Raw genomic sequence first — 26,877 nt, 5'->3', positions numbered from 1 at the left:
CCCAAACCTTCCAGAGCAGAACTCTGCAAATCCATTTATGGTCCTGCTATGTTGCTGCTTGTGATCATTTGCCTACAGACTAGAGCACTGAGGATTTTTCCAGGTTAGAGCAAATGCCTCACACAATGGAATACTGAGTCCCAGTTGCTGTGCCCAGCTGAGCTGTAACCAAAGCTGTGCTAGCTAGTGTTCAGGTCGAACTCTCACTGATCCTGGTTCCTCAAATTCCACCACCATGCAGAAAATCAAAACGCTTCTTCTTCTCTCCTTTTCTTTTAAGTAGGCTCCACGCCTAGTGTGGTGCCCAACCTGGGGCTTGAACTCACGACACTGAGATCAAGAGTCAGAAACTTAACCAACAGAGCCACCCAGGCACCTCTCAAAATACTTTCTTTATTTAATATTTGAGGGGAGTGTTCATTGGCTACCACAAAGTAGGTGCTAAAGCAGTCCAAATGTCTGAGGAAGCGGGGTGTGTGTGTGTGTGTGTGTGTGTGTGTGTGTGTATGTGTGGTTACCCAATGGCATGCAGCTACAGGTGGAAGAAAACAAAGTGTGATGAAGCATCAAGACCCAGGCTTACATTATATATCCTCCATTTACCAGCGCTGTGCTTGGAGTAACTTACACAACCTCTCTGAATATCAATTTCCTTGATACTGATAAGGATGATGATAATTCTATTATCTTTGTTATTCAAGTAATAATAAGATCAGACATTTAATGGGGCGCCTGGGTGGCGCAGTCGGTTAAGCGTCCGACTTCAGCCAGGTCACGATCTCGCGGTCCGTGAGTTCGAGCCCCGCGTCAGGCTCTGGGCTGATGGCTCGGAGCCTGGAGCCTGTTTCCGATTCTGTGTCTCCCTCTCTCTCTGCCCCTCCCCCGTTCATGCTCTGTCTCTCTCTGTCCCAAAAATAAATAAAAAACGTTGGAAAAAAAAAAAAAAAAAAAAAAAAAAAAAGATCAGACATTTAAGAGTTAGGTGCTTGGGCTACGTATTGTTACCTGTTATTCACGTGCGACAGCTTTTAGGAAAGTTATAATACAATTCCAAGCATATTACAGTATTTTAAAAATGTATAATCCTGGTGTACCAAAGATTTTCCAAAGAGGTTTTCCTTCTACACGAAAAGAAATCTCATCTTGACTTGCAAGATGCAAAAGCATGCATAACATGCTTTCACTTTTGGTACCTAACATATAGTTTATAGAAGAATAAGTTATTTTTAGATAAGCAACCAAAACCCCCCAAACTTATTATCACAGTTAGATTTAGGCCTGAAAGGATGCCACAAGACACTTTAAAAGGCTGGAAAGCCTGGAAGACTGAGCTGTATTGACGAGTATACTCCCAAGATGACACACAAGAAACTCAGATATTATCTGTAGAATCTGTAGCCATGGCAATCAAAATATTCAGTATGCCATATAATTGAATCCATATCTGTAATTTACACATCTGCTTTGAAAACCGGCTTCATATTTCACAGGCAAGATGATGCAGAGTTTCTGCAATGCATTTTGCTAATACATTCTGAGGACCAAAATATTTGCCAGCTCAAAATTATAAATGGGTGTAAGCAAAAGCAGTTGACCTCATAGACATGACTAAAATAAGCTCCTTTGATGTGGGATACCATATAGATACAGCAACTCCCAGAGTTAGTCTTTCAGGTCAAAGTAAACAATACGCAATATGGTATATTCTCAAAAAATTAAAAATAGAATTGCCATATGATCCAGGAATTCCACTCCTGGTTATACACCCAAAAGTATTACAAGCAGGGTCTCGAGCACCCAGACTTAGAAGCAGCATTATTCACAAGAGTCAAAGATGAAAACCATTTCAGGGACTGAATAAATAAACGGATAATAGCAGATGAATAAACAAAATGGAGTATAGATAAACAGTGGAGTATTACTCAGCCTTAAAAAAAAGAAGGAAATTCTGGGGCGCCGGGGTGGCTCAGTCAGTTAAGCATCAGACTCCTGATTTTGGCTCAGGTCATGATCTCACAGTTTCCGAGTTCAAGCCCCATGTCTGGCTCTGCACTGACACTGAGGAGCTTGTGATTCTGTCCCCTCTATGCCCCTTCTCCACTCATGTGCACGCCCGTGCTTGCGCTCTCTCTCTCTCTCAAAAATAAATAAAGTTAAAAAAAAAAAGGAAGGAAATTCGGACACAGTAAGTGATAGTTATACAACAATGTGAATGTACTTAATACCAGTGAATTGTGCACTTAAAAATGATTAAGAACGCTCAGGCAGTTAAACGTCCAACTTCCACTCAGGTCATGATCTCACAGTTTGTGAGTTCAAGCCCTGTGTCGGGCTCTGTGCTGACAGCTCAGAGCCTGGAGCCTGCTTCAGATTCTGTCTCCTCCTCTCTCTGCCCCTCCCCTGCTCATGCTCTGTCTCTGTCTCTCAATAATAAATAAACATTAAAAAAATTGTTTAAATGATTAAGACTAGGGGAGAGGGTTCAAGATCCTGAGGCTCACCTCCCCCCAAGAACACACCATAAGCGCATATGAAACAATTTTATCCAAAAAGACTTGAAGACTCCAGAACAACTCTACCACACCACACCACACACACACACACACACACACACACACAGGGGTAGAGGGGAGGAAAAGAAAAAAGCCACAACCAGATCGGTAAGAGGGACAGAGAAGCACCCTTGCCAGGACCCCCACCCCTAGCCCCTGGCACCATGACCCACAAGAGGGAGACATAACATAAATGCACAGCTCCTTTCTGAGGAGGAGTGTGAGCCCTACATTGGGCACTCTACCATCTGCATCAGAAAGGTGAGTCCCCACAACTACTGGCTTTGAAAACCAGTGGGGCTAATATCCAGGAAAGCCAGAGGACTGTTGGAAATGGAGACTCCATTACTCTGGCTGTGTATGAGGGAGATACACTGATTACTCTTAGGGAGTATACTGAAGGAGCAGGGGTGTGATACAGATTGGTACCAGAAAAGAGGTAACAGTGAGCACCCCCCTTTTTAAACTCTTCTTCTTCCTTGTTAGCACAGGGTGGGCAGATGCTATTTTTGGCATGATCCATCTACCACCCTAGTGCTGCTTGCTTCACCCCCATTATTTTCCAACAGTCTACCAGACCTGGCCCAGTGCTCAACCACCTGGTCTCCCACCATGCCACATTCAGCACCTGTGCTCACCCTGCTGTTTCCATCTTCCTAAGCCACTGTGGCCTCTACTCTGCCAGACCCCATGGGCAGGACCGGCCCTAGCCCCTTAGCTCCAAGAGGGGGGTACCTGTGAACATGTGGCATTGCTGGCCAGTACGCCTTGCATTTCTGGGCCTTCAGGACTGAAACAAATGTAGACACAAAACTAAGAAAGCTACCACTCCATAAAGTACTCCACAGACAACAGAATTAAACATCCCTCCCCTCCCCCGCCTAGTGTTCTAGTGACCACTCCTTCAAGACAGGGAGAAATACTTTCTTCAGTTAATACACAGAAACAAAGGAAAAATGAAGAGACAGAGGAAGAACATGTTCCAAATGAAAAAAAAGAAAAAGAAAAAAAAGACAAAGCCTCAGGAAAAAAAAAATAATGAATTGGAAATAAGCAATTTATCTGATCAATAGTTCAAAGAAGCTGTTCACCAAAGATGTTCACCAAACTTGGCTGAAGAATGGGAAGTGAGATCCTCAAATAAGAGAGAAAAATTTAAAAAAGCAATAGAAGTGACAAAGCTCAAGAATATACTAACCAAACTGAAAAATACACTAGAGGGGTTCAACAACAGACTAGATGAAGCAGGAGAATAGATCAGTAAGCTGGAAGACGGAACAACGGAAATTACCCAAACAGGGGAGCAAAAGGAAAAAATATTTTAAAAGGTGAAGATTCCTTAAGGGATCACTAGGACTACATTGAGTAAAACATTCACATTATAGATGTCCCAGGAAGAGAAGAAAGAGAAAGAGCCAAAAATGTTGTTTCAAGATATAATAGCTAAAAACTTCCCTAATCTAAAAGGAAAGAGATATCCAGATCTATGTTGCAGAGAGTCCCAAATAAAATGAACCCAAAGATATCCACACCAAGACACATTAGAATTAAAATGTGACAAGTTCAAGGTAAGAAAGAATCTTGAAAGCAGCAAGGAAAAAAAAAAAAAAGAACCCAACTTACATATAAAGGAAACCCCAAAAGGCTATCAACAGATTTCTTAGCAGAAACCCTGCAGGCCAGGAGGGAGTGGCAGGACATACTATAAGAGTTGAAGAGAAAAACTTCCACCACAGAATTCTCTACCTGACAAGGTTATCATTCAGAAATGAAAGCGAGATCGAGAGTTTTCCAGATAAGCAAAAGCTTGAGGAGTTCATCATCACTAAACCAGCCCTACAATAAATGTTAAAGGGACTCCTATGAGGTGACAAGAAACGGCACTAATTAATAACAAAAAAAAACCATATAAAAGTAAAAATACCACTATAAAAGGTAAATAGATAGTAAAAGTAGTGGGCCAATCATTTATAAAGCATAAAGGTTAATAGACAAAAGTAATAAAATTAACTAAAACTACAATAATTAAAGCAAGCATAAAATAAAAAGATGTAATATGTGATATTAAAAATACAGAATGTGGGTGTGTGGGGTGGAGTAAAAACATAATGTTCTGAAATATGCTCAAATTTATGTTGCTATTAGCTTAAAAAAGACTGTTAGATATACAGGATGCTATATGTGAACCACACAGTAAGCACAAAGCAAAAACTCATAGCAAATACACAAAAGACAATGGAAGAGCAATATAAACATCACACACACACACACACACACACACACAGGCCATCAAAGTACAAGGGAAGAAAGAAAAAGAAAGGAACAGAAAGGAACTAAAAAAGAGCCAGAAAACAATGAACATAATGGCAGTGAGTACATACCTATCAATAATTACTTTAAATATAAATGGACTAACTGCTCCAATCAAAAGACACAATGTAGCTTAATGGATAAAAAACAAGATCTATCTACATACAGCCTACAGGAAACTCATTTCAAGAGTAAGTACACACAAAGACTCCAAGTGAAGGGGTGGAAACAGATATACTATGCAAATGGAAACGAAAAGGAAGTTGGTATTGCTATACTTACAGCAGATAAAACAGATTTTAAACAAAGGCTGCATTGAAATGTAAAGAAAGACATTATGTAATGATGAAGGGATCAATCCAGCAAGAATATATAATGTTTATAAATATTTATGTACTCAACATAGGCACACCAGGATATATAAAACAAGTATTAATGGACATAAAGGGAGAAAGTAATAGCAATACAGTAATACTAAGGCACTTTAACACCCCACTTACATCAGGAGATAGATCATCCAGACAGAAAATCAGTAAGAAAACATGGACCTTAAATAACATATTAGACCAGCTGGACTTAATAGACACATGAAGAACATTTCATCAAAAAGCAGTAGAAAACACATTTTTCTCAAGTGGACAGGGAACATTCTGCATGACAGATCAAATGTTGGCCAAAACAATTATCAATAAATTAATGACTGAACTCATATCCAGCATCTTCTCTGAACAGAATGGTATGAAATTATAAATCAATTACAAAAGGAAAAGTAGAAAAACCATCAAAATGTGGAGATTAAACAATACGTTACTGAAAACCAATGGGTCACTGAAGAAATCTAAGAAGAAATTTTAAAAATACAGAGACAAATGAAAACAGAAAGAAATCATTCCAAACTCTATAGGACGCAACAAAGGTAGTTCAAAAAGGGAACAGTACAGGACTACCTCAAGAAAAAAGAAAAATCTCAAATAAATAACCTAACTTTACACTTAAGGAACCAAAGAAGAACTAACACAGCCCAAAGTTAGAATGAAGAGAATGGTCAAGATGAGAGTGGAAATAAATGACACTGAGACTGAAAAAAACAAAAACACAAAATACAACAACAAAAAAGGAAAAGATCAATGAAGCTCAAAGCTCAAGTTTGAAAAGATGACAAAATTGATAAACCTTTAGCTAGACTAAATAAGAAAAAAAAACTGAGGGAGGGCTTAAACAAAATCAAAAATGAAAAAAGAGATATTACAATTCAAACTATAGAAATAAAAAGGATCATAGGAAACTATTACCAACAATTACATGCCAACAAACTGGACAACTAGCAGAAATGGACAAATTCCTAAAAACATACAATCTTTGAGGTCTGGATTATGAAGAAATAGAAAATGTGAACAGACCAGTTATTAGTGAAGAGATTAAATCAGTAATTGAAAACTTCCCAACAAACAAAAGTCCAGGACTCGATGAATTCACTGGTCAATTCTACCATTCAATACCCATACCAGTATCCTTCTCAAAAACAGCAAAATATTAAAGAAGGGGAATGTTGCCAAACTACTTTCATGAGGCCAGCATTACCCTGATATAAAACCAGGCAAGGCCATTACAAAAAAAGACAATTACAGGCTAATATCCTTACTGAAAACAAAAAACAAAAAACAAAAAACAGGCAAAAATACTCAACAAAATACAAGCAAATTTAATTCAACAATACATTAAAAGGATTATACAACATGATCAAGTAGGATTTATTCCCGGGATGCAAGTATGGTTCAAACATCTGCTAATCAACCAACATGATACACCACATTAACAAAATGAAGGATAGAAATCACACGATCATCTCAACAGATGGAGAAAAATTTGACAAAACTCAACATCCATCTATGATAAAAACTCTCAACAAAGTGGATAGAGAGAGAACATATCTAAAGATAATAAAGGCTATATATGACAAATCCACAGCTAACATCATACGCAAGAGTGAAAAGCTAAAATCTCTTCTTCTTAGATCAGGATCAAGTGAAGAATGCCCATTCTTGCTGTTTTCATTCAACCTCATGTTGAAGTCCACAGGAATTAGGCAAGAAAAAGAAATAAAAGGCATACAAAGTAGAGAGGAAGAAGTAAAACTGTCACTATTTGCAGATGACATGATACTTTACACAGAAAACCCTAAAGATGCCACCAAAAAACCAAACAAAAAACAAAAAAACAAAAAAACCCCCAAAAAACCTGTTAGAACTAATTCATGAATTCAGTAAAGTTGCAGGACACAAATCAATCTACAGAAACCAGTGCTGTTTCTATAAACTAATAAACTATCAGAAAGGGGAATTAAGAAAACAATCCCACTTACAATTGGGTCAAAAAAAAAAAAAAGAATAACTAGGAAGACATTTAATCAAAGAGGTGAAAGACCTATATACACTAAAAACTACAAGACACTGACAAGGGAAATGAAAAATACAAGTAAATGGAAAGATATCTGATGTTCACAGATCAGAAGAATAAATATTGTTAACATGTTCATACTACCAAAAGCAATCTACAGATTGAATGCACTCCCTACCAAAATTCTAATGGCACTTTTGTAAAGATTTCTTTTTTAAAAAAAATGGTTTTTTATTTACTTTGAGAGAGACAGTGAGCAGGAGAGGCACAGACAGAGAGGGAGAGGGAGAATCCGAAGCAAGCTACACACCATCAGTGCAGAGCCCGATGTGGGGCTCGAACCCACAAACCATGAGATCATAACCTGAGCTGAAACTAAGAGTAGGACGCTCAACCAACTGAGCCACCCAGGCAGCCCTCCAATGGCATTTTGACAGAACTAGAAAAATCTTAAAATTTGTGTGAAACCACAAAAGATCCTAAATAACCAAAGAAATCTTAAGAAAGAACAAAGCTGGAGGTATCCTGTGCCCTGACCTCAAACTATATTACAAAGCTATAGTAATCAAAACAGTACAGTACTGGCATAAAAAGACACACAGATCAATGGGACAGAATAGAGAGCCCGGAAATAATTTAGCTACACATACACAATTTATATCAAAGGAATAAACAGAAAAAGGATAGTTTCTTCAATAAATGGTGCTGGGAAAACTGGACAACCACATGCAAAAGAATGAGACTAGACCACTATCTTACACCACACATAAAAGTTAAGTCAACATGGATTAAAGGCTTGAATTTAAGACCTGAAACCAGACAATTCCTGAAAAGAAAACATAGGCAGTAGGCTCCTTGACATCTTTTTTAAAAATTTTCAAAAATGTTTATTTTTGAGAGAGAGAGAGCATGTGCGAGCACAGAAGGGGCAAAGAGAATGGGAGACAGGATCCAAAGCAGGCTCAGCACTGACAGCAGAGAACGCAATGCGGGGCTCGAACCCAGGTAACTGTGAAATCATGACCTGAGTCATGACCTCTTAACCGACTGAGTCACCCAGGCACCCCTCCCTGACGTTAATCTTAGTGATGTTTTTGTGGATCTGACTCCAAAGACAAGGGAAACAAAAGCAAAAATGAACAAATAGGACTACATCTAAAAAGCTTCTGCCCAGCAAAAGGAAACCATCATCAAAACAAAAAGCAACCTGCTGAATGAGAGAAGATACTTGCATATTACATATCCAACAAAGGGTTAATGTCCAAACTATAAAAGAAATTTATACAACTTAAGACCCAAAATAACCCAATTTAAAAATGGGCAAAGGAGCTGAACAGAAATTTTTCCGACAACTTACAGATTGCAAACAGGCACGTGAAATGCTATCTGAAATCAGTAACTATTAGGGAGATGCAAATTGAAACAACAATGAGGTATCAGTCCAAATTGGTTAGACTGACCATCATCCAAAAGATAAGAAATAACAAGTGTTGGGGAGAATGTGGACAAAAGGGAACCCCTGTGCTCTGTAGGTGGGAATGTAAATTGGTACAGCAACTATGGAAAACAGTTTGTGGAGACCACTCAACAAATTAAGAATAAAACTACCATATGATCCAGCTATTCCACTCTCGGATATTTATCCAAAAAATACAGAAGTATTAATTCAAAAAGATACATGCACCCCAATGTTCATAGCAGCACTGCCTATAGTAGGCAAGATATGGAACCTCTGTAAATGTCCAATGACAGAGGAATGGCTAAAGATGAATGGAATATTACTCCCAAGATAAAAAAGAATAAAATCTTGCCATCTGTGACAACATGGAGCGACCTTGATAATATAATGTTAAGCGAAGTTAGAAGGGAAAGAGAGAAACAGTATGACTTCACTTCTATGTGAAATCTAAAACAAGAACAAAACAAAACAAACAAGAAACAAACTCACAGACACAAAGAAGAGAGTAGTGGTTACCAAGAGGGAAGGGGGTTGGGAGCAGGGTGGAATGAACCACGGTGGCCAAACGTATGGTGATAGATGGTAACAAGAGTTCTGGAGGTGATCACATTGTAATGACTACCAATGTCAAATTATTAATTTTGCACACCTAAAACGTACACTGTATTTTACACTAATTTTACCATAATCAAAAAGAAAAAACAGGAAGAAAAGGAGAATATGGTAATCAATTTTATGTTCTGCGTAGATTTTACTACACACATATACCTAATACAAAAGGAGTGAGGTATATACTTCTGTAGTAAGGAAACAGATGGCATAATTAACACCAACAGGGCTGACTTCCAACATGAGTATGGGGGGAGGACTGCAGGACCAACACAAGCAGACTGTTACCGTGTCAAGGCCCATGTTGTGCAGATTGTGTCTTAAGAGTGCACTAAGCTTCCCTCTACATCCATAGCCGCCCTCAGATAACCTCGCAGGCAGAGGGTGAGAAACAATCCCCCAAATCCATTTCCTTCCTCATCCCAAAATCCTGCACAGCCCCTGCTTCCTACCCCCACCCCGCCGTGGCCAAACCCTGTTAGAAACCAGACAGCACTGGACTGTCGTGTGGACCCCTGAGCAGAGTGCAGGGTGGAAACAAAGGCCACAGATGTGAGAGGCTATCAAGATTCAGCAAAATCCCTATATACCATAATAGAGGGAATGTCCAACACTGTTGAATGAAAAACAGCAAGTTGCAAACCAGAAGGCCCGCTATTATATGATTCAAGGTAGGGGGAGGGGGACCACCACAGTAAGTGTATATTCTACCAGGAAATGCAGAACGCAGTCTAACGGGATATACACCAACTGGTAAGAGACACCTGGGGCAGAGATGAGGGGAAGGGACTTTGGGCAGATCTGTAATTTTTCAAAGATTTTTAAGAAAAATGTGCTCATGTGCTATTTGTGCAGTTCCATTTTATTAAGAAATGAGTAAATGCAATCATTTCACTGTTTTTTATAAAATGCAGGTGCCTCTAGCTCTTACAAAATTGGATTAGGTAGCCAACGTGCAGACATGTCCTGGAGGCTTTGAGTAAAATGTTACAACAGAACAAGTTCCATCATTATCAAGCTCTGCCTGTACCAGTGGTTCTCAAAGTGTGGTCCCTGGATCAGCAGTACCACATCTCTTGGCAACTTGATAGAAATACATATTTTCAGGCCCAACTCTACTGAGTCAGAAACTGTGGGACTGGCGTTTAGGTAGAGAGCTGTAAGGGATGTCACGCTGGGTCAAAAGTTCAAGAGTAGATGATGCTGGGCTCTGTGAGCCAGAACCATCATGGACAGCAGATTAGGCTATACACTGCACAACTGAAGGAGGCACTATTCACACAGACTATGATGAGAATGATATCTCCTAGGTTAGTGTGGTGCACTAACCTGGGAATTTTTAAAGCAGTGGGAAACCCACAGGAGGGTTTAATGCAGAGAGAATACATGATCAGATTTGTATCTGAGAAGGGATCATAAGCACCAGAGTGATAGGAGAGACAGAGTCAATAGAATACAAGTTGTTCTTATAGCCAAACCTCAAATTCAGACTATGAGATACTTAGGTCTGGATTAGCAGATGAACAGGGGGAAGAAAGAAAGACCATCAAAGATTTGCAAGTTCATTTAATACAGAGAGAGGTGACAGACAAAGATTGAGAGAGGGAGAGAGGGAGAGAGGGAGGGGGGGGAGAGAGAGAGAGAGAGAGAGAGAGAGAGAGAGAGAGAGAGAGAGAGAGAGAAGGAAGGAAATGGAAGCAGAGGAAGCAGACTTGGTCTTGCAGAGGAAGAGATGAGCTCTTTGAGAAGACAGCTGGAGGAAGAAACACAAAGCCAGGGGACCGGTCTGGCTGGAGATACTGATCTGAAAGCCATCAGTGCCCAGATGGTAATGAAATTCCAAGTAAGGGTAAGATCAGTCGAGAGGAATGTGCAAACACTGGAAAAGCAGTGTGCTAGGGACTGGGCCCTGCAGAAGTGGGATGCACCTGGTTTGAAAGCTAGGAGGCTGTAAAAAAAACAGCCAGAACATAACCAAAGAACTATTGGCATGGAAGAGTCAAGAATTTAATTCAAGCAAGACACATCAGTGAGAAAAAAAAAAGGAGGAGACAAGCACAGGGAAACAATGCCAATGTACTCTGTCCCTGGGGAGCATTCTGCTGCTGGTGGGCTCTTTAAACTGGTCCGTGTGCATGCACTGCTGGTGCCCCCCCCCCCCGACCCCTGCACAGCCTCAAGTGAGACGTCACGCTTCTGGACACCTCTTCTAGGGCCACTGCACACCCCTCCCCTCCATTCCCTGTTAATTCTCATTTTTGAAGACTTAGATCGGCTGAAGGAAGCTTCGCCAAGCTTCAGAGGACTCAAATGTGTGTCTGGGAGGGGTGGGTGGGCAGATGGCACCAGATTAAAAAGATGCTGGGTTTGCTTGCCGCTCTGTGGTGTCTGAATGGTCTCCAGCATAGCAGTGTGGAATCAGGAACGCCATCACATGACCTAAAAACTTGTGTCTCTCCAAAAAAACTTCATGCCCTACAAGACGCTGAGGAGGAAGGGAGGCAATTCTAGAGGGTCTGAGAATCCAGAAAGCCCAAGATTGACCAGAAGCTCGTTAGAGTCAATGATCCTATTACATACTTTGCTGTAAGTCTGAAGTATTTTTCATGTTGTATTGCAGTTGTTTACTTTTTACCACTTTCACCCTGATACCCTTCCCTCCAACCAGACTGTCAACTCTCTGAAAACAAAGGTTGTCTCAATCATCTCTGTACTCTCACTGCCCGAGCTGGGGCTGCCATGCAGTAATCGGCCCCTAAAACTATTTGTCAAATCAATGTCACAGGGGGCACCTGGCTGGCTCAGTCGGTTAAGCGTCCGACTTCAGCTCAGGTCATGATCTTGCGGTAGTCCGTGGGTTCGAGCCCCCGTCGGGCTCTGTGCTGACAGCTCGGAGCCTGGAGCCTGCTTTGGATTCTGTTTCCCTCTCTCTCTCTGCCCCTCCCCCACCCATGCTCTGTCTCTGTCTCTGTCTCTCTCTCTCTCTTTCTCAAAAAAAAAAAAAAATTTAAAAATGTTTAAAAAATCAGTGTCACAGGAAGGATGATTTAAGTGCTGGTCAACAGCACACCTCTCCATTTATCTGAAGTTCTAAGACTTCAGTGTGTCAAGCAGGGTTGAGTGAATATAACTCCCTGAGTCAACTTTGGCTGTGGGCTGTGTGGGTACGGTTTATGAGTTTACAATAACTAGAGAAAATTTTTGTGATGTGTAAAAATTATATGAAATTGAAAGGTTTGTGTTCGTCAATAAAGTTTTATGGGAATACATCCACACCCAGTCATTTCTATATTATCAATAGCTGCTTTGGGGCTATCTCAGTACTGTTGAGCAGCTGTGACAGAAATAGCATGGTCTAAATGCCTCAACTTTTTATTCTTTTTTTAAAAAAAAATGTTTATTCATTTAGTTTGAGAGAGAGTGTATGTGCGTGAGAGAGAGAAAGAGAGAGAGAGGCAGGGAGAACACGAGCAGGAGAAGGGCAGAGAAAGGGGGAGAAAGAATCCTAAGCAGACTCTGCACTGTGAGCACAGAGCCCAACACGGAGTTCGAGCCACAAACCGTCAGATCATGACCTGAGCCTAAATCAAGAGCCGGACACTTAACCAACCGAGCCATCTGGGGGGGGGGTCTGTGAAATTTTTATTCTTTGATTCTTTATGGAAAAGGTTTGCTGACCCCTAATATCAAAACACTAAATCAGGAGATAAACATGAGATTTATCACGATAATTAGTTGATAAGCAATTATCAGACTACAATCCTCCTAACAAGTAGAGTCCTTTAAGACTTTCCAATTATTGACATGGAAATGAAAGACGTTTTAACCTACCGTGGGGCACAAACATCAAAACATCCTAGTGGTATAAAGAAGCAGACTCTGGACTCACAAGACCTTGCATTTATCACTATGCTTATAAGAATGTCTGACAGGTTATTTACTTCCTAAGCTTCAGTCTCCTTGGCAGTAAAATGGGCACTATAAGACTTTATCAGAAGATTGTTCTAAGAATCAGATAATACAGCGTATTTTTACCTCTCAAGCTTGTACTTGACATCCAGTAAGCATCTCGTTAATCAAACTTTCTTCACTGTCTTTGGAGGAGTGTTTCATTTTGATATGTGCTCTTTGATATTTCCACCCTAAAATGAATTACTTCAAGGGTCCCTGGGTGACTCAGTCGGTTGACCGTCCAACTCTTGATTTTGGCTCAGGTCATGATCTTGGGGTTGTGGTATCAAGCCCCGCATCAGGCTCCACACTCAGGGTGCTTAAGATTCTCTCTCTCTCTCTCTCTCTCAACCCCTCTCCTGCTCTTTCACTCTCTAAAATAAAATAAATAAAATTAAAAAATAATTTAAAATTAATTACTTCTATCAGACTGCAGGTTTTTACACCTAATGATGAAAGCTGAATTATTATGCTAGGACATAAATGCTGACTATGAACTCACTGATATCTTAAGGATGAGTGTCTGAATAAAATGTTAGATTCTTACAAAGATGTTCTAGCCAATGAAATATGACAAGAAAAAAAGCAATAAATGGTTAAGAGATATTTGAAAGAGAAACAATTCTCATTATCTAGAAAGAACATGATAGGCTACTTCAGAAAAGCTTACAATAAGCTATAAAACTATTTCAATAGTTACCGATTAGAAGAGCTATATGTATGTATACATATACATGTACACAGGTACACGTATGTATATATACATACATGCACACAATGTACATGTATATACACACAGATGCACACACATAAAATGTCAAACAACAAAAGAAATGCATAGTAATTCTCTGCAGAAAGATACAATATGTTACTGAGGGGCACAAAGGAATGTCATGAAAAAATATGGATCATAACACTTCAAATAAGTGAAAAACACCACCACAAAGGCAGAACAGTTGCCTAAAGGTCCAAAGAGAAATATGGTGGCTTAACTACAGGGATGGAAGAGCTTCAAACAAACCTCAACCTCGGTATCTCACAGCGGGCTGACGCACAGCCCTCCCATTGCTCCGATGTTGGCCAGCGCTTTCTGGAAGCTGCTTTCATTTAGGCCAGAGCAGATGCAACTGGCAGAAACGAAGCAGGGGGCTTTCAAAAAGCAGCAGGAAATGAACAGGCAGGGAGCACATCCACAGAGACCCTGGCAAAGGATCCAAAGTGTTCTGTAAAAGGAGTTGGGAGCCTGGGAGCTGATTCTTTGGATTTACAAATCAGGAAGGAATAGTTTCAGTAGTGTGAAATATTTCTTACACACAGATAGATACCAGAGGCCATGGTCACCCTTCCCTGAAAGCTTTCTGTTCACAGTGAACTTGTATTATGGTGTTTGGGAAATATCTCAGACTATAAGGGCTGACTTATAATTTAATTTATACCCCTGACAAAGGGAGACATGGTGACTGAAGACTACCATTCCTTTTTAGAGGCAAGGCTGCAAACGTACCAAAGGATTTTGGAGACTAGGAGACAGTCTGCCTGACAGACCTAAAAAAAAAAAAAAAAAAAAGTGGGAATTTAAGTAAAAGTAGAAGCATATACATATTTTACGTTCCTGTAATACAAAACTCCTTTCTCCCAAAGGTATCCAAAATCAGTCTTTAAAAAAGGCTTGAAAACTCCAGTGATTCCTATTACTGCTAGCAGCCTAAAGGAAATCACAGGGACATCTAAAGTTCCATGGGATGAACAAATTAGCTGCACAAAACACATTAAGTGCAGAAAAAGCAGAGACCTCTGAAAGCAGGTTGTGACCCACACAGGCCGCTCTTCGCAGGCTCCCTGCACGGGTTGCACTGTGGTCAGGTGTGCCCTGGGAGATCAGAAAACCCCTTCATTAAAAATGAAAGAGAACTTGATCTTCTCATACTGCTTTGATCTGAGATCAGCAATTTCTAATAAAAGGGATTTTTTTTTTTTTTTTTTTTTTGGCCTGGACAGGGCCACAGAACCAAAATCTGTATTTAGAGCGTTATGTTTTCACTGGCAAGCCCTAGTTTAATTAATTATGATTTATAAAGGGATAGCAAGGGTTAGTGACATTGTTACCCAGGCATGCAAATTAAAAGTGAACATAATCCTACTTTACATTTTGGGAAAATAGCCGGTGTAGCTCAGGAGGTAAAAAGTACCACAGAGACACAAGAGATATGTGATTTTCAGTACTTTTTTTAAAAAAGAAATGGCAGAATCAAAAGGCATGGGTAGGTACTCACAAAAAGGTTTTCAGGAAACATTTCTGGTGGTCTCCCTGATGTTGTTCTTGTTAAGAGCAGAGCAAATAAATTAGCATTCATTAATTTTATGCATAGCGTGCTTCACCATTTACAATTACTCTGCTCTTTTGAGGACTCCCTTGCTCAGAGTTATGACTCTGTTATATCTTTTTTTTTTTTTAAAGAATGTATATAAAGGCAGAGGAACATCATTTTTTATGAACACATGTCAGGTTCTAAGGAACCAAGCCCCATAAAAGACCACTAAGGAAATATTTGGAGGCAGAACTTCAAAACTTCTCCTTCCTTCTGTTTTCCCACATTTGGAAGAGGGGAGGGGACTGTGAAATGTGGCCAGTTATGGGCATTCATGAAAAGGCTAAATCTCTTTCATGTTTCTAAATTTGAACACATGTAATAAAAGAGAGAAAACACTTAAAGCCACAGAGGCAGCTGCAGAATCTTCAACTGATTGGGAGTTGTTTTTTAAGATCTAAGTATTCTTTCCCAGGACCCATGTTCACTCATTTGGGGCAGCTACTTTATAGGAGCTGCTGGCATATAGATTTCTCCCACCTCTAGGCTTACCCACCATGTCCCCTCTGCTGAAGTCCTCGGCTCCCCAGTGGTCACCTGGCTAACAGCCATTCTTCTAGGTCTTAGCTCAAATGCCACCCACTCAGAGAAGCCTTATCAGATTCACTGGCCTCACTTAGTTTCACCTGCTTGTCCCACTCTCCCCACCCTGTCTCCTCCCTTCATAGCACTTGGCACAGTGTGTTGCTTTTATGCTCTTTATGTTGCTTATGTTCTGTCCTTGCCCCACTCGACTGTGAGCTTCGGGAGGGACCCTGTGCCAGCAGAGCACAGACAACTACAATGTCATGATTAAAACGCAGGTTTTAGAGGTGGATTGTTCGGTCCCAATCCCAGCTCCATCATGCACAAACTGTGTGACCTCAGCAAGTTACTGAACTTCTCTGGGCAGTGGTTTCTTCAACTTATGTAAAGAAAGGGTTAATAATATGTAGCCTTATGTTTTTGATGGTTAAAATCAAATGTGACACTAAAGGATTTAAAATGACCTTTGTCACACAATAAGCCCTTTATAAAAGAGCACTGTTATTATTTACCACTGTATACCTACCTAGTACCAGGCACAGCTGTCATACTATAATGTGCACAAATACTAACTAAATCAATACACTTTACTATAATTGTATCAGAGTACTCTCACAACCCATGAAGCGTTCCTACATCCACTTCACAGGTAAGGACTAGAGAGATGACTGATGCCCTCTCTGACGTCTCACAGAACTCTAGAAACGTCCCATTTTTGAGACCCAGGGCCACCAGCAATCAACTCAGGATATTATTTCCAGTACATCTCTCCTGATAGTTTTTGCGTCAACCTGCTGAGGGCAAGCGTGATCAGAAACGAAGTAAACAAGAACAGATCTATAGGCGTGAGACAATGTTCCTTCAGTTATGAATATGGTGTGATATGGACTGTCTCCCATAAACCCTTTGAACTTCAACTTTTCCCATCTGTGAAATAGGGATAACAGAGATGAAAGGAGGTAACAATATATGGAGAACATCTCCCACAGGGCTTGGAATTAAGTAGATCCTCAAAAAAAGGTAGCTTCTGTTATTTACTTCCTCATTCTCTCCAGGGAATGTGAACCAGTAAATGATTTTTAAGGACATAAGCTACACTTATCCTGGATCTCATCAATTAAGCATCCATTACAGTGGTGCCTGGGTAGCTCAGTCGGTTAAGCATCCGACTTCGGCTTAGGTCATGATCTCATGGTCCATGAGTTTGAGCCCCGTGTCGGGCTCTGTCCTGACAGCTCAGAGACTGGAGCCTGCTTCACATTCTGTGTCTCTCTCTCTCTCTCTGCCCTTCCCCCACTCATGCTCTGTCTCTGCTCTGTCTCTCAAAAATGAATAAACATTAAAAAAAAATTTTGAAAGGAATCCATTACAAACAGCTATTTTGCTTTCAAATTATAGGGCAGTTAGAAAGCTGAGGTCCTTGGATTTATAGCAGATACTATATGAGGCCATTCTCCCTGGAAGTTTCTAAATTGCCTTATGAAATATGAAATATGAAAATCCAAAAATCCCATCTGTACTGGAATCTGACTGCCAACCTGGCCATTTCCAATTCCTAAATCTAGCCCCGCCCCCCAATATCATACATTCTGAGCTCTTCTTAGAATTCTCAAACTCATGAATTAAGTTCTTTTAGGGGAAGTGGCTGTCTTTCTTTAAGCTATCTACAGTAGTCCAACTAATTATTTAAAGACTTTGCCCACTTCCACTATTAGAAAGATTGATTTTCCAGAACTCTAGTCAACGGGGGGCTAGCACTGTTCCAAGAAAACAGGGGGAATCCTAAAAAGTCGTGTTTCATCTCACGTCCCAGACCACACAGAAAGACCATGTGACCTAAAAACCAAATGATGCAAATAAAAGCCTATTTACTCAGACTGGGAAAAATGTAAAAAACATGTAACTCTTCCCCATGGTAAGCTGATGAGTAAGGCTCCATTCATGAGGTTGGTTTGCTCACTGGCTTACATCTTTTACACAATAAACCTGGACAAATCACTCAGAACTATGAACGTCAAGGTCAATGGGCAGAGGGCTGTGAGGTCCAGAGCTGCCCATCCCAAACTAGACAGGCTGCAGCCAACATCACTCCTTATGACTGACACAGTCAGTCACTTTGGATTCCTCCTGGCCTAGACCTGCCAGAAAAACAGGCATGCTTGAGCAGCTGGTTTAAAAATATGCTGGTCTCTTGCTGCAGCAACGCGAGTGGGAGCACCAGTCGCCAGGCTCGAGGCGGAATTCCACGGATCGCTTTAAAAAAATGGCAGACAAGCCAGACATGGGGGAAATCGCCAGCTTCGATAAGGCCAAGCTGAAGAAAACGGAGACGCAGGAGAAGAACACCCTGCCGACCAAAGAGACCAGTGAGCAGGAGAAGCGGAGCGAAATTTCCTAAGAGCCTAAAGGATTCCCCACCCCCGTTATCTTCGAGACACCCTAGTCGTGGAGGAAGAAGAGCCACCTGCAAGATGGACACGAGCGACAAGCTACACTGTGAACCCGGGCACTCCGTGCCGACGCCACCGGCCTGTGGGTCTCTGAGGGGACCCGCCACCAATCGGACTGCCAAATTCTCCGGTTTGCCCCGTGGCAAAAAAAAAAAAAAAAAAAAAAAAAAAAAAAAAAAGCTGGTTAATCCGATGAACGCCCGGTCCTGCTTTCAGACGGTGTGCCAGGAAGGTCACGCTAAATGGCTTCCCTTCCAAAGGTCAGGAAAGCTGGCTAAGGAGTTTGAAGACTACCGCTCCAGAGAAAAACATTTCAATGGGAGTAAAAGCCAACAGATCAAGCAGCAAGTGATGATCAATAATATTTAGATACATCATGAAATACACAGTACAGGTCTCCTGAAGTTAGAACCATACCACAGAAACAGAGTGTGGCCCCAATTCAGCCCAAGGAAGATGAGAGAACTCTTGAGGATACTGTCGGAAATAACAACTCAGAAAGCTGACCATCTTTTACACGCAATTATCAAGTTATAGAGAGGATTCCAAATTCTGCTAATTATCATTCATCACCCTTTCTGCCTGCATTATTAATTATCTTGGTATTATACCAGTGCCATATAGTGGGGATCAAAACAAAGTAACAAAAGGAACCATTCTTAAAGGCTAGTGAAACAGAATGAGGAATGCCTTCCCAGAGGACCGGGTACTAAAAATATATTTTATATCTGACGCAATTTAACACTGAGGTCTGTGCATCACTGCCTTTAGGAGGAGGGGAAAGGCAGACCGCCACAAGGAAAAGTGGGTATTTTTAGCCTCAAGAACCTTTTCTACACAAACAGCTAATAGAGGTTGTTTTATTTTTTTTTTATTTTTATTTTTCAATATATGAAGTTTATTGTCAAATTCGTTTCCATACAACACCCAGTGCTCATCCCAAAAGGTGCCCTCCTCGATACCCATCACCCACCCTCCCTTCCCTCCCACCCCCCATCAACCCTCAGTTTGTTCTCGGTTTTTAAGAGTCTCTTATGCTTTGGCTCTCTTCCACTCTAACCTCTTTTTTTTTTTTTTTCCTTCCCCTCCCCCATGGGTTTCTGTTAAGTTTCTCAGGATCCACATAAAAGTGAAACCATATGGTATCTGTTTTTCTCTGTATGGCTTATTTCACTTAGCATCACACTCTCTAGTTCCATCCATGTTGCTACAAAGGGCCATATTTCATTCTTTCTCATTGCTACGTAGTACTCCATGGTGTATATAAACCACAATTTTTTTTTTTATCCATTCATCAGTTGATGGACATTTAGGCTGTTTCCATAATTTGGCTATTGTTGAGAGTGCTGCTATAAAGATTGGGGTTCAAGTGCCCCTATGCATCAGTACTCCTGTATCCCTTGGGTAAATTCCTAGCAGTGCTATTGCTGGGTCATAGGGTAGGTCTATTTTTAATTTTTTGAGGAACCTCCACACTGTTTTCCAGAGTGGCTGTACCAATTTGCATTCCCACCAACAGTGCAAGAGGGTTCCCGTTTCTCCACATCCTCGCCAGCATCTATAGTCTCCTGATTTGTTCATTTTGGCCACTCTGACTGGCGTGAGGTGATATCTGAGTGTGGTTTTGATTTGTATTTCCCTGATGAGGAGCGACGTTGAGCATCTTTTCATGTGCCTGCAGGCCATCCGGATGTCTTCTTCAGAGAAGTGTCTATTCATGTTTTCTGCCCATTTCTTCACTGGGTTGTTTGTTTTTTGGGTGTGGAGTTTGGTGAGCTCTTTATAGATTTTGGATACTAGCCCTTTGTCCGATATGTCATTTGCAAATATCTTTCCCCATTCCGTTGGTTGCCTTTTAGTTTTGTTGGTTGTTTCCTTTGCTGTGCAGAAGCTTTTTATCTTCATAAGGTCCCAGTAGTTCATTTTTGCTTTTAATTCCCTTGCCTTTGGGGATGTGTCAAGTAAGAAACTGCTACGGCTGAGGTCAGAGAGGTTTTTTCCTGCTTTCTCCTCTAGGGTTTTGATGGTTCCCTGTCTCACATTCAGGTCCTTTATCCATTTTGAGTTTATTTTTGTGAATGGTGTGAGAAAGTGGTCTAGTTTCAACCTTCTGCATGTTGCTGTCCAGTTCTCCCAGCACCATTTGTTAAAGAGACTGTCTTTTTTTCCATTGGATGTTCTTTCCTGCTTTGTCAAAGATGAGTTGGCCATACGTTTGTGGGTCTAGTTCTGGGGTTTCTATTCTATTCCATTGGTCTATGTGTCTGTTTTTGTGCCAATACCATGCTGTCTTGATGATGACAGCTTTGTAGTAGAGGCTAAAGTCTGGGATTGTGATGCCTCCTGCTTTGGTCTTCTTCTTCAAAATTACTTTGGCTATTCGGGGCCTTCTGTGGTTCCATATGAATTTTAGGATTGCTTGTTCTAGTTTCGAGAAGAATGCTGGTGCGATTTTGATTGGGATTGCATTGAATGTGTAGATAGCTTTGGGTAGTATTGACATTTTGACAATATTGATTCTTCCAACCCATGAGCACGGAATGTTTTTCCATTTCTTTATATCTTCTTCAATTTCCTTCATAAGCTTTCTATAGTTTTCAGCATACAGATCTTTTACATCTTTGGTTAGATTTATTCCTAAGTATTTTATGCTTCTTGGTGCAATTGTGAATGGGATCAGTTTCTTTGTCTTTCTGTTGCTTCATTATTAGTGTGTAAGAATGCAACTGATTTCTGTACATTGATTTTGTATCCTGCAACTTTGCTAAATTCATGTATCAGTTCTAGCAGACTTCTGGTGGAGTCTATCGGATTTTCCATGTATAATATCATGTCATCTGCAAAAAGTGAAAGCTTAACTTCATCTTTGCCAATTTTGATGCCTTCGATTTCCTTTTGTTGTCTGATTGCTGATGCTAGAACTTCCAACACTATGTTAAACAACAGCGGTGAGAGTGGACATCCCTGTCATGTTCCTGATCTCAGGGAAAAAGCTCTCAGTTTTTCCCCATTGAGGATGATGTTAGCTGTGGGCTTTTCATAAATGGTTTTTATGATCTTCAAGTATGTTCCTTCTATCTAATAGGGGTTGTTTTAAAACCTTGCAAGAAACATCTCACACAAAGAGGGATAAAATGTGAACAACCTATGTTCACCGAAAGAACTCTGACAAGAATAATATATACTCAAAAATATTCAAGAGGCTTTTGTTTTATGTTCCCATGGCTAGGGCTGGGGAGCCAAGATTTGGGATTTAGGTCCACCAGTGCAAATAAAAATTAAGCATTTCTGTCAGAAAGCATTGTACACCCTGTCTTTCTTCATAAGCTGGGCTTCATTCATTATCCCACTAAACTTGAACTCAGCAACCTCAAAAATGTGACTCCAAGGGCTGCTCAGAGTTCCACTCCTTGTTCAGAACCTGTTAGGCAGAGACTGTAGGAGTGTTCTGACCTTTGCCTCTGCCCCTTACCACTGGCACGTCAATCTGCTTATCTGACGCATTAAGACAAAACTGAACTGAGGGCAGATGACCTGGACACAGGGGTGCAGACGGCTTGTGGGGTCTGTGCTACATGCTCTTCACTACCCTCAGTCCCCACCCCCCTCCTGATTACTCTGTACCCCTGGTCACTTGCACCGCTGTCTCTGGTGCCCTCCCTGCCTCACTGCACCCTGATGCGGCCCAGATCACCCATTTCCAATGCAAGCCAGCAGATACTGACTCCATTATCAACCCACTCCGTTAAGCAAGGGGCTCCAGGAAAAAGCAAAGATACAGGGAACTGTAAGGACACTGCTTATCCCCAAGGGGACGGCAAGGAAAATAAATCTTTTTTGAAACACGTGCGGTGTAACTAGATCATCTTGATGAACTCATTAATTCTTTAAAAAGAAGGGAAACAAAGAAAAGCGGGAGGGGAAGGAAAAGGAAGCATGAAAAGGAAACAAGGAATTCACTAAATGGCGCCTGGCTTAGCCTTTCTTTAGGGAACCCAGTCTATTTCCTGGTGATCCCTTCATTCTTTGGTAAGCCAGTTCCTGTGCTCTCCCGTCTCACAGCACATTAAAGACACAATGGGAAGACAGAGGGAAGGGGGAGATGTGCTCTAAAAACCCAGCAATAGCTAACCGCCCATCGGTAGGGAGAAGATGAAAGAAACTGCAACGAAACCAAAGCCTGCAGATCTGTGAACTCCCAAGTACATGCTGGGAGTTTGAAAAAAAAAAAAAAAAAGTGACACAGTAATTCCTTCTAAAGAGCAGGACAGTAACAGTCACCGTCCTTCTTGGAGATTCACAGTCATCTCCAAAGATGTGAATTACACTCACTCAATGCTCTTGAAGGCAACAGGAAAGTAGAGCACACTTTATGAAGAGTTTCATACAAGTGTTTCAGTGCACCATCCGAGAAAGTGTCTATGAATTTCCCGACAGAGCTATAATGCCTCAAGAGCCAGCTGTTCAGGCCACTGAATTAATGAACAGGCAGAAAGGAATGTTTTTTTGTGTGTCTTTGTTTTCCCCAGCTCTTCTGAAAAGCAGGCACAGGAATTAAGAACATCAACGAGACAGGAAGGTCTAAATTCTGTGCCACTTCACTAAATGCCCTACTTGGGGCCAGTCACGTCATCAGTCGGTGCCTCAGGTTCCTCACTTGTAAACAGGGGGGAGGAAGAATACCTTCCTCATAAAGTTGCTGGGAAAATTAAATGAATTAATGCACAGCAAACCCTCAGAGCAAGGGGTGCCACAGGTGAGCCCTCTGTCAATGTTTGCTGTCAACACCGGCGACATTATTAGCATGATTTTACTTCTTAGCCATTTACTTAATTCCTGAAACTTGTGATAACCACTACAGAAGCTTACTGCGAAGCCACAAAACACAGATTCTCTTTCCACTTCGGGAGTCAAATTATGCCCTCCCTGCAGTAGTCTTGTTCAACCGTGCTCCCCATCAGCCTGAAGTCAACAGTGAAATGCTAGAACAATGATGACAAAGATGTCTAGAAAGGTCTAGTTCTTTTACTGAGCACAGGGTAGACGCTTTTTATGACTCAATACTTATGCAATAAAAATTAAGTGGTTACATACGACCACCACCAAATGACAAAATTACGATTATGTATCGGTTTACATATGAAATCCTTCACCAACATGGATGCTAGTTGAGAACTACTTATTAACATGAATAACCCCAATATCAATGCCAACATATTCACATTTTTGTAAAAACCAAGGTATTCTTGGTTCCTTGAGAATAAAAAAAAAGCAAAGTAATCAAAGTGATCTTGTAAAAAGTCCTGATGTACCAGGTTATGCTAAATCTGGGTCAAGCCTAAGAACCAAATGGCCTACAAAATTGTAGATGTCAGGTCGCCTGGGTGGTTCAGTCGGTTGAGGGTCCGACTTCGGCTCAGGTCACGATCTCTCGGTCGGTGAGTTCAAGCCCCGCGTCGGGCTCTGTGCTGACAGCTCAGAGCCTGGAGCCTGCTTCGGATTCTGTGTCTCCCTCTCTCTCTGACCCTCCCCCATTCATGCTCTGTCTCTCTCTGTCTCAAAAATAAATAAACACTAAAAAAAAAAAAAAAAATTAAAAAAAATTGTAGAGGTCACTCAAAGTAGAACGTGCCTCTTAAATTGTAGCTAAATAACAGAGATCAAATTTTTTAAAGTAAATTCAAGTCTTACGCCCTGAATTTATTGCTTAGGGGAAAAAAATCAGAGAAATCTTCAGTTTACATTCATTGCTTATGTACGTCAAAACATAATCAAAACTTTGGAATTCTATGGAAGACATATTACTAATTCACTGAATGGACCAGTGAATCAACTGACATTTCTTCTGTCACTTGTGACAAATTTAGCAGGCTGTGATGAAGACCAGAAATGTATAAAAGCTTTGAAGAAAAGAAAACCAGGGAAATGCAAAAGATTATCACTAGACTGTAATTTTTTTATTGAAGTATAGTTGACACACATGTTACATTAGTTTCATGTACACGACATGGTGATTTAACAAGTCTGTATGTAACGCTCTGCGCACCTCAAGTGTAACTACCATCTGTCACCATACAACACTATTACAGTACCAGGGACTATAGTCAGTCCCTATGCTGTTGGTTTTATCCTGGTGTCTTACTAATTCCATAACTGGAAGCCTGTATCTCCCGCTCCCCTCCACCCATTTTACTTATCCCTGCACCCTCCCCCTATGGTTCACCTGCAAATCTATCTGGTCCTGTATAATTTTTAATTACCTTTGATCAAGAGTGCTGATCTGTTCCGTATCTTGATTGATAATGAATTATCCTGCCTGTTTGGAACCAACTGAATCCTGCCTTCTCCATTATAAGCCATATTCCCTATTCTATTGATGCCCTCACTCTAATTTTTCCCATTCACAATCTCTACCATTTACCATGTTTGCTCATGTGGTACTTGAGAATGACTTGGATGGGCATCTATCGCCCCACTCAACAGCTGGTCGTAGGGGCTGATCCTCCTTCCGAATCCTGTGTCCCAAACCCCTTCCCACACACTACTTCTGATTAGTTGCTGTCAAAAGTGCCTGTTTTAATCAAACTGACAGCCTCCTTGGAAGGAAGTGCCTCTTCTTCAGTCAGGGGTGTACAAGGGATTTCCTTTCCTCATCAGAGCCAAATACATCTCAAAGCCCATCTGTAGCCTCCAAACTTCTCCCTGCCACACAAAGAAAACAGACACATTTGCTCACTGAGTCCAGTCAGCCTACCGTCTGGACTGGGGACCGTTAACACTTTAGATGCAGTCAGGGAGCAGGCAGGAACACGAAGGGGCGAGGGTGTGCTCGTGTCCACCTGAGGGAAGCCAGCACTTCTCAGCCCCGACTGACATGTTGGTCATAGGGGAAGGGTGTTATTGCCCGAGTGGCAATTTTCAAATATAGCCAGAGACCCAGACTTCTCCGTAAAAACCTCATTTTTAAACGTCGGCCACAAATTCCAAACATTTTTAGACACAGTGATAGTTTGAACAAACATCCCTCTTGGCCACATCTAGCCTATAGGCTGCCAGTTGTAGAGATCACCACTCCCCACCCCACCCCCCCCCAAAATCAAGGGAAGATGAATAATAACTCCTAGCTCTACAGTATTTGTAAAAAAAAAAAAAAAAACTAACCAATAAGGAGCACCAATCATGTGCTAGCCATGGAAGTGCTTTCCATGCATCACCTCATTGTGATTCTCAGCCACCCTGATGATGATGAAAGACACTTAGAAAGTTAAAACCTTGTCTAAGTTTCCCCAGCCAGGCAGTAGCAGGATTGGAACTTGAGTCTCAACTTTAAACACCACCAGCTTTCCCCTAAAACCACAGGATTTGCACCTAGAAACAACAATAGCACAGAAGAGACCTCGCAGGAGGGGCCTCTTAGGCCCTGGGGAAACCAGAGAGATGACATTACAGATCTCCGTGTCATTTACTAAGCTCTACACTGCCAAACCTGTTGTTTGGAGGTCAGTGGTCCAATGTGGACATCTCCGAAGTCAGAAATAATACTGTCTTCAACCACATTTCAAATGATTCACCCCTTCAGCATGACACTTGCTAAAAACTGGTATTTGACCTGCCAAAAGTAGTCAGATTGCTGGCCACCAAAGGCATCTGCAAGCAAAAGGGCCCTTGATGATTGATGATGATGATGATGATGATGATGATAAGGAGGAGACGAAGAATTTTTAGACAGTAAGCCAAAAACGTTTTTAGAAGTGTTCACTCACTGGGGCGCCTGGCTGGCTCAGTCGGTTAAGTGTCCAACTTCGGCTCAGGTCATGATCTCACAGTCAGTGAGTTCGGATCCCGCATCGGGCTCTGTACTGACAGCCCAGAGCCTGGAGTCTGCTTCAGATTCTGTGTCTCCCTCTCTCTCTGCTCCTCCCCCACTCACGCTGTCTCTGTCTCTCAGGGATGAATAAATGTTAAAAAAAAAAAAAAAATTAGAAGTGTTCACTCATTGATTCCCCTTGCATCTATAGGTTTCATGTTTAACAAGTTGATTTGGGGGTGCTTGGCTGGCTCAGTAGATAGAGCGTGTGACTCCTGATCTCAGGGTTGTGTGTTTAAGACCCATGTTGGGTGTAGAGATGACTTAAAAAAAAAAGAAAAAAAAAAAAAAAAGCAGATGGGCCACCTGGGAGGCTCAGCCACTTATAAGCATCCTACTCTTGATTTGGGTTCAGGTCATGATCTCACGGACATGGGATCGAGCCCTG

General features: G+C 41.2%; 2 protein-coding genes across 3 annotated transcripts in view; one reads left to right on the top strand and one right to left on the bottom strand.

Moving 5' to 3' along the window:
• Nucleotides 1–26,877, bottom strand: part of PDZRN3 (PDZ domain containing ring finger 3) — a 240,068-nt gene that overhangs the window by 120,630 nt on the left and 92,561 nt on the right. The gene's annotated exons all lie outside the window — the stretch shown is intronic.
• On the top strand, nucleotides 18,361–18,595 carry LOC131509896 (thymosin beta-10-like). Its single transcript, XM_058726213.1, has one exon. The coding sequence runs from the start codon at nucleotides 18,436–18,438 to the stop codon at nucleotides 18,568–18,570; it is 135 nt and encodes a 44-aa protein (XP_058582196.1). The 5' UTR covers nucleotides 18,361–18,435; the 3' UTR covers nucleotides 18,571–18,595.

Source organism: Neofelis nebulosa, chromosome 4, assembly GCF_028018385.1.
Source record: "Neofelis nebulosa isolate mNeoNeb1 chromosome 4, mNeoNeb1.pri, whole genome shotgun sequence".
Lineage (NCBI taxonomy): Eukaryota > Metazoa > Chordata > Mammalia > Carnivora > Felidae > Neofelis > Neofelis nebulosa.
This window is presented reverse-complemented; position numbering and strand designations above follow the sequence as displayed.

Bases quoted from the DNA above. Each gene is read 5' to 3' on its own strand.
- LOC131509896 (XM_058726213.1), top strand. From the start codon at position 18,436: ATGGCAGACAAGCCAGACATGGGGGAAATCGCCAGCTTCGATAAGGCC.